Here is an 8,820-nt window from a genome sequence, read left to right as displayed (position 1 = left end):
GTGATCATTTAACGTTTCTATTCCTTTCCTGAGATTTGAAGCAAGCAATAAAACCTCATTTTAAGGTGAACTGCATTACTTGTTTTTAAGCAAAGTCAGTTCTTACGACACAATAAACTTTGTCACAGTATTTAATTTCCATTTAGATAAATGACTAAGCCTTACCATTCAATCTGTGGCACTTTTTTCCAGCTCCATAAACATTTCTCACCTAAGAAACGTCTTCTGATAAAGATCTAAGCCAGTCTTTTTTCCTATTTAACTTTTTTAATGCTGAACATGAGGAACTAGGTTAGAGAATATTTTTAATATGCTTTGGAAATAGTGAAGGCTTTTTATACTTTTCTTCATTGTAGAAGGGTGAATATGATGTACAGAGGGAACTATTTTCCAGGCATTGGCCACAGCATTAAAATGCCATTCTCTCCTTGGAGAATCACTTCACCCTCGTGTCCTCAGGGTGTATGTGGCAATGCAGCTAATGGAGGCAGAGTACAGAGATAATATTTTGAAACTAGAAGGTATTATAATTCTAGCATGAGGTTTTTTAGGAAAAACCTATAAACTCACTGAATAATGTAATTTTCTGGCAAGGTTTCTTTTGTATCCTTTAGCTTTTATCTTAAAATACCACCCACATATGCAAAGGTACTTGTAATTTCTGAAGATTTAGATTTGGGTTTAGATTGAAGACGGTGACTGTCTCACATCCTTTTTATACATCTCCGGTGCCCTGCCTACACAAAACTGAAAGCATAGGTGCCATGCAGCCACTGATGTGGGAGTCCATCCTCAGTGATTTGCAGAGAAGGGCTCTGGGTCTTCAGCCTCTGCTGGATTGTTCGTTTACAGAGGAAAGAACAAATATGAGGAAATCTCAATTAAAATGAATTGATAAGAACTTCTATGTGGTGTCTGCAGTCCCTGTTCTTTTGTGGGAGGCTAGAACCATGTAGTTTGGGAACCAAGAGGAAATAAGGACCCCAAAATAAATATGAGGTCTCAGAGGTGTAATCCTGTTCATTTTGCAGTTAGGTGGTTGGGGGAGGCTGACTCCCATTGCATCCCCAAATTTTAAAGGTTCCCTGCCCTCTCTCTTTTTTTGACTGATGCAGAAAAAAAAAAAAAAAAAAAAAAAGAGTGCAGGATTTCCAGGTTAGTTATCAAAAATTTGCACATGTTCTTAAATTGTATCCATTGCCAAGTCTTCAGATTTTAAAAATCCTGCATGTAATCAGAGAACCAATTTTCATATTAGATTATTAATAATGTAAGAATTTCTACATGTAAAATATTTATGCTTGCAAAGATATCCGTTTTGCTTTGTACCTGGGCTGAATTATTGTGCTGATGTCTGTTTCCAAACCACTTGTCCCTTGGATTATTGACTCCAGAAATGGTACCATTCCTCACAGCCTTTTGATGCAGTGTCAGTGCAGCTGAGCCAAGGGCTGTGTGTTTGCATGACTAACTTCCATCCTATCTACTGTTAATTTAAAGACATATTTGCTGTCATCTTCCTGTGCTGTTTTTAAAAAAAAAAAAAGGTTTCACAGTTAAAGTTTCTCTATTTTTAGCAAACCTGCGACGTTTCATGTCCAGATTATTAACCTTCTTGAAGAACCATCTGAAGTTATCTCCACATCCTTGTGAATGGCTTTCCATGGTCTTTATAGAACAAGATGACGACATGCTGGAAGCTGCTAAAGCATTATTAACCATTTATTTAAAGTTGGATAGGTTAGTACATATTTTATTTAGACCTGTAAAATACTTACGTGTCTCTGGATTGCATGATCTCACTAAATAATAGTAGTACAATAAAAGTTCTGTTATCCAGCATCCCCCAGGAAAGGGGGATGCCAGATAACATAATATGTCAGTTAATTGAGCGGCTCTGGCTGACTCTCTTCTCACACTGTGTCTGGGGTGTCCCTCTGCCCCTCCCATGGCATTGCCACCCCTCCCGCCGCATCGCCGCCCATTGGAGGCAGGTCCCGCACAGCCTATTATGCCCCCGGGCCGTGGGGGCTCGACATCAGAGGCTGCTTTGTCCTGAGCTGTGGGGGCTCAGAGAAACTGGAGGTGCCACCATGGGCACTTCCGGTTTCACTTTCTTACAAGCTGGCATGGAGGTTAGCGGAGCGTGCCGGTTTGTAAGATGCCGGATAACAGAACTTTTACTATAATATTTTTGTCTTTGATCAGTAAGGCTAATTGCACCTTGTCGTGCATCTACAGATGCATCACAAGCCGGTCCAGGATGGTGTTCCTTCCGCTCTGTGGTGTTGGTGAGGCTGCAGTTGGAGTACTGCGTCCAGTTTTGGGCGCTGCACTTCAAGAGGGATGTGGACAGCATGGAGAGGGTCCAGAGGAGGCCACTCACATGATCAGGGGGCAGCAGGGCAGGCCCTACGAGGAGAGGCGACAGGACCTGAACCTGTTCAGCCTCCACAAGAGAAGGCTGAGGGGAGGCCTGGTGGCAGTCTACAGACTTATTGGGGGGACCAGCGGGAATTGGATGAGGGTCTGTTCCCCAGGGCACTACCCAGGGTTACTAGGAATAATGGCCACAAGTTGTTAGAGAGAAGGTTCAGGCTGGACATTGGGAGATATTACTTTACAGTGAGGGCTGCCGGGCTGGAATGGGTTCCCAAGAGGAGGCTGGACAGATATCTGGCTGGGGTGTTATGACCCCGGCATTTGTTCCTGCCCAGGGCAAGGGGTTGGACCTGATGATCTGTTTAGGTCCTTTCCCTGGCACTATGAAACTATTACATACAAAGAACTTGGGAAGATAGTACATTTTAACAACCTTTCAATGGATTGATCCAGCTAGTTCTTAGCTGTGTAGACTAGAGTATAATGTGTTCTCCATTACCAGGAGTGCTAGTGGGAACTTGACCATTTTTTGATTTAACTGGGTTTTGGATAGCCCTGTTCATCAGAGCAGTAATTTTCTGTTAAGGCCTCAATCCTGCCCTCTAACTCACAACAGTTAGCTTTGTGTGATCTGAATGATAGATACGTATATGTTGAAAGGCAAGACTGAGTATTTATGAATGCTGACATTCCTGAGAACTATTTAGCATTAAGATTCAATGTTAAGAATGCAGAGGGGCTGAAGTACTTCATTTAGGCTCAGTCCTGAGACCTGAACTTCTCTCCCATCTTACAACAAAGGTTTCTTAAGCCAAACTCCCATAGCTTGGTGATGACTGACAGCACTAGTACCTGAAGTGTGTCCATTTGTCTGATTGTATAAATTTATCATAACTCTGTTTCTTTCAACATTGTTTCATTTCCTGTATGGAAATTGGGACATGATATCCTCATATTTAAAAGATGCTTGGCTTGGTGAATACCTTTTGTAATGTAAAGCTTGAATGATGACACTACTGCTAAGAGTGGGATTTGGTCCTAAAAAACAATCAGCCTCTAAGGAGCCTCATGCTTTATTATCACAGTGGCTAAAATTTAGACTTCTTTCTCCAGGAGGGCAAACCTAATCAACAGGGATCCAATTCCTAAGCTCAGAGGGAGGAGTAGAGGTTCAGATAAACTTTGGTGCCTAGGATCTCCTAGCTGCATGCCTTCCCCCCCCTGCACAAGCCAGCTTGGCATCTAGGCAAATTGGGTCCCCGTGGGAGGCTAGCTCAGTCTTCCATTCATGGTATGGCAAAGTGTACATATTTGCTATACAATGAATGGAAGACTGAGGTAGCCTCCCAAGGGCAACCCAGTTTGCCTCAATGCTGAGCGTAGGGGTGTATGCAGCTAAGAGATCCTTGGTGGCAGGGTTTATCTGAACCTCCACTCCTCCTCTGAGCTTAGGAATTGGGCTCAGGGCTGTATGGGTGGTGGTTCTGTCATGTTGGGAATACAGATGTCTCAAAAGAGATGCTTGCTTAAACCAGAATGCCTAACTGAGAGCAGCAGTGAGTTTGCACTTGATTATGGTGGCACCTTTTTGCCCAGTAGGCTAGCATTAAAAGCACTAACCTAGGCAGTGGGAGATCAGAGCTGTAGGCTGTCCTCAGCCTGAGGGGATTCAAGGGCATCTCCCACTTCCAGGATAGTGTGTTAGACACTGGATCACACACGGGGCTGGGGCAGGGCAGCTCCCCACCCTTCCTGGCTGAAGTTCACCCATTGCACAGCCAAGCATCCGAGTTGCATGAGCCTAGATGGGCAAGCAAAAGGGCATGTGCCTCCATTCTAGCAAGGAGGACATTCCTCTGGGACACGGCAGTCCTGGTTTCTGGCCCTTGTTGCCAGTGTGATTTCTCCTATTGTTTTTTAAATCAATAACTGTCCAACAATCCTGGCAGCAGTGACTGGAACCCAGTAATGCCCCCCACGAAAGTGCCCTATTTACTAAGCCACAGAGTGACACTCCTTGTGGGCTCCTTGGATTATTTTAGGTACCGGAGAATTAGAATATGGCCTGTAGATCATTAAATCTATATTTAGATACCTAAATCAAAGCTGCCTAACATCTTAAAAGTAAGACTACCTACTTTTATTTTTAGATTTGCAGAAATTAAAACAAAAATACTTATTCATGTGCTTTGATGTAACCTAAAAATACCTAGTGCATGGAGTGGTACAGTTAAGATTAAATTTCAGAAAGTATGCCAGGCATCTTCAAACATCTCGTTCTCCTCCCACTTGGAAAATTCTTTCCCCTTCACTGATCCTAGATTTCAGAACTGAAGGGTAAGCAACAACAACAAAAGATGAGTTTTTTGCAATGTATTAATTCAGAGCATTTCAGAGTAAGGAGGGAAGCAGATTTCGAAGCTGTGGGACCTTCAAAGAAAATGCCCTCCTTGCAGTTCCCCTTTTTTTAAAAAAAAATATTGGCTGGGGCTTCTGATAGAGCAGTTGTGATGTGCTTAATATGTAGGTGGAAAAATTTGCTTTAACTGTGTAACTGTAGTAGGATATAGTGCTCATCCTGCTTATCTTCTGTACAATGCAGCTACCTCTGAACTGGCGCTTACTAAAAGTCTTGAGCAATAGCATTTTCCAGATATGTGGATTTAATCTGTTTGACTAATAACTTTTCAGATTACGGCGTGCTGCTGCTGCTGACTTGCGCCTCGAAGATGATCTGACACATGAGAGCGGTTGTAATCCTCACTGCATCTTTTTATATCTTCTGAAGAACATTTCTTTTGATTCCACAGTTCTTCTTGATTTTTTGATTTCATCAGAAACTTGCTTCCTTGAGTACTTTGTAAGATATTTGAAACTTCTTAAAGAGGGCTGGCACCATTTTGTCAACATCTGTAATTGCTTTGATGCTGTAACTAAAGGAGGCGTGTGTGATTCTTTTGCCACCCCTCCCCGCCAGGGAGAAAGATACTGTCAGACTGTTTTGAGATGGCAGACTGGCTGCTGTGATCCAGAACAACAGATTCTGGCATCTGTGGTTTCTTCCCATGATTCTTTTGCACTCACAAGGCAGCACTGTGGTGACCAAGTTGCAAGATCTGACCTGTCTAACACAGTTTCCTTGGGCTGCCTTCAAAGCCTTGTTAATTATGACAGCTCGGAGGACTCCGATTCGGAATCCGTTGGAAAGGAGTCTTTGGCAAACACGAAGCAGATGCCTATAAATAAACAAGACAGTACAAAGATAAGGGAAGCTGTTTCCAGGGTCATAGATGACGAACCAAACACATTTGAAACAAAAATGTTGCCTCTGGGACAAAAAGGTTCTAATACCTTGTCACTCTTGGCATGTAGGCTTTCTTCAAATAACCCACCCCCAGTAGAAGGAATGCTTCGCAAAGCAATGAAATGTTTGGAAGAACTACAAAAGGCAATTTCTAGGCTACAGAGGAAAAACCTTTTCCCATACAACCCAGCTGCACTTTTGAAACTGTTGCTTCACATTGAGAGAACTTGTAAGTGCATGAACCCATTGTAAGGTGATAGAGTGCCAAGGCTGACACTTTGAAGTGATTTCTCACTAGTAGGCAAGGGACTGTTCCCACAAGATAAACATGCTCTGATGCTCATTCTGTGAGGGACATTCCTTTTGGACTTATCGGTGTGTTTTAAACTGAGCTGGCTAAATTGGATACCAGCTGACACTTAAAGATAAATCTGCAGCTGCATTTTAAGTATCTGGTCTGCTGTCTCAAAGCCCCAAATTTATTTCCAGTGTATGTGACAGTATACTGTATGTCAGGATGAGTTATTGGGTATTAACAAATGACAGTAAATCAGTGATTCTCTTGAAGACCTCCATGGTAAAGTACCTCTACTTAAAATGTTAGCTGTAATTCTTTCTACTGTCATTCTAAGATCTGAAGACACTGCTAGATTGGCAGTGCTTTATGGACTGCAATGCAGTGATAATTCCAAATTCTAGTGCTTAGAAGTAGAGATGTGTGAGCTGTTTGAACCAGAGAAGGCTTTATGTTTGAACAGGGGCTACCCTGGTCCATGATTGGGGTTTCTGGGCATCATTATGTACTGACAGTACTGTATTATTCCACATCTGTGATCTTAGTACTAAATTGTATTTGGATTCCCCTTCATAGGCCTCAGCAGCTAATAGTTCTGTACTTTCACAAGCCTGAATTCAAGTTATAATTTCACTGAAAACTGTTTCCTAAATGCATGCAAGTCATTTTGTTTTATGGCATACCCTTTTAAAAAAATGCTGGACTAGCAAAGGCTCCACTTAACTTCATGTTGGCTTTATCATCATAAAGCTAGAATCAAACTTGGATAATGCAAAAGTGAAGTTCTGGTAGAAATTCTTACTTTGCTCCATTACACACGCAGTCCATAAAATTAATACATTATAACACAGTAACGTATTAAGGTACGTGATGCAGAAAAAAAAATATATTACGTACATGTGCTGTAACCTTGTAAGATTGATGTTAGACCTTTTAATTTAATTAAAGACCTTGGACACTTAAGTCCCTAATTCTAGAGAAGAATCCGGAGCCCCAAGTTCAGCAGTCCCGACTAATAATGCCCAAGGAGAATTGGATAGCTCAACACACCGATCAGAAAACTGGCTGAAGTCTGTACACTGAACATGCAGCTGTCTAGTGCTAGATAACAGGGAGGCATTGAGCATGGGGTGAATCATAAATCCCCCTCCTGAAGTAAATGGGGCATCAGAAAGGTACCTCAATGGACTTGTGGCCATTAGCTCTGAATTCTCACCTTTTATGTAGGTATCTGTGCCTTCCTTTTCAAGGAACTGAGCCCTTTTTTATGTAACTCTCTTTTTAGTTTTAAACAGTGACTGAATAAAATATTGAAACAGTCCATAGAACAGGGACTGGAATCCAGGTCATCCTCCTCCCAGGTGAATGCCTACCCAAGCTCTAGGTCAGGGTCGTGCTCCAGCTCCTGCGCCTCCTGCAGCTTAATGAACCTTGAATCTTTTCCTGCACAGTGCCACAGCTTTATCAGGAGGAATGATGCTCGTCTTGCCCACAGTGACCTATAGCTTAGTGGCAGGGCAGTTTCTTGAGAGGCTGGAGATATGGCTTTGTATCCCTTCAGGCAAAGGAAGGAATTAAACTGGGATCTCTCTCTTCCTCCGTGACTGCTCTAATTGCTAGATTATTAGACATAGAGAGACGCTTCCTTGTTTTCCCTGTTCATCTGTATTAAATTTGCTTGGAGAATGCCTTAACCTAGAGCAAACCTCTCAGGAGAAGACAGAGGACTGCTAGTCCTTGGACATTAATCAGGGTTAGTGCAGAGCTGTCCAATTTCTCAGCACCTGGAGGCTGCAAGCCAGGCCATGGATGCCTGGCTTGTGCAGGCCATCGCCCCCTTCCCCCCTCCCCCCGCCCTTTCTGTACCATACAATTGAGTGGCACCCGGACCATCCCAGCTGATGTGCCACAGGCTCCCCCACTGCACTGCAAGCTCCCCCAGCACTGCAGGCTGTGCCACGCTGCTGCCTGTAGAGACATGACATCAACCTTTCAGGTTTCCTGTTCCAGACTTAGAATCACTGAGCGGGAAGGGACCTAGACAGACATCGAGTCTGACCCCCTCACCAGGGGCAGGAAGGAGCCCTGGGGGTGGCGGGGTCATAAGACCCCAGCCAGGTGCCTGTCCAGTCTCGTCTTGAAGATCTCCAGGGAAGGTGAGAGCACCACCGCTCTGGGAACCCTGTTCCAGGCTCTGGCCACCCTTACAGTGAAGTAGTTCTTCCTAATATCTAACCTAAACCTCGCCTCCCTCAGCTTGTGGCCATTGTTCCTGGTGACTCCAAGGGGGGCCCTGGTGAACAGACTTTCCCCGAGTCCCTTCTGCTGGCCCCCGATAAGGTTGTAGCAGCCACAAGATCCCCCCTCAGTCTCCTCTTGAGGAGACTGAAGAGATTCATGTCCCTCAGCCTCTCCTCATAGGGCTGGCCGTGGAGGCCCCCAACCATACGCGTGGTCTCTTCTGGACCCTCTCCATGCTGTCCACATCCCTCCTGAAGTTACTGGACACAGGACTCCAGCTGCGGCCTGACCAGTGCGGCATATAGGGGGAGCAAGACCTCTCGGGACCTGTTAGCGATGCCCCTGTTGATGCAGGACAGGCTGCGGTTGGCTCTGCCTAGTGCTTCGTCGCACTGGCAACTCATATTCATCCTGGAGTCAATCCTGACTCCGAGATCCCTCTCTGCCTCTGTGCTGCCGAGAGGGGCAGCCCCTAACCTATAACCATAATGCTGGTTCCCTTTCCCCAGGTGCAGCACCCTGCACTTGTCCTTGTTGAACCGCATCCTGTTCAGGTCCGCCCACTTCTCCAACCTATCCAGGTCTGCCTGAATGCGGT

The 8,820-nt window shown here is 44.4% G+C and overlaps 1 protein-coding gene across 1 annotated transcript in view; it reads left to right on the top strand.

Annotated features, from left to right (window-relative positions):
* LINS1 (lines homolog 1) overlaps positions 1–7,284 on the top strand; it is a 14,964-nt gene extending 7,680 nt beyond the window's left edge. Inside the window, exons 5-6 of the mRNA XM_019533798.1 lie at positions 1,578–1,740; positions 5,074–7,284. Coding sequence (XP_019389343.1) covers positions 1,578–1,740; positions 5,074–5,938 — 1,028 coding nt within the window. The 3' untranslated portion in view covers positions 5,939–7,284. The remainder of the gene's footprint in view (positions 1–1,577; positions 1,741–5,073) is intronic.
* The last annotated feature ends 1,536 nt before the right edge of the window (positions 7,285–8,820 follow it).

This window comes from Crocodylus porosus, unplaced genomic scaffold (genome assembly GCF_001723895.1).
Source record: "Crocodylus porosus isolate Cpor-Errol unplaced genomic scaffold, CroPor_comp1, whole genome shotgun sequence".
NCBI lineage: Eukaryota > Metazoa > Chordata > Crocodylia > Crocodylidae > Crocodylus > Crocodylus porosus.
This window is presented reverse-complemented; position numbering and strand designations above follow the sequence as displayed.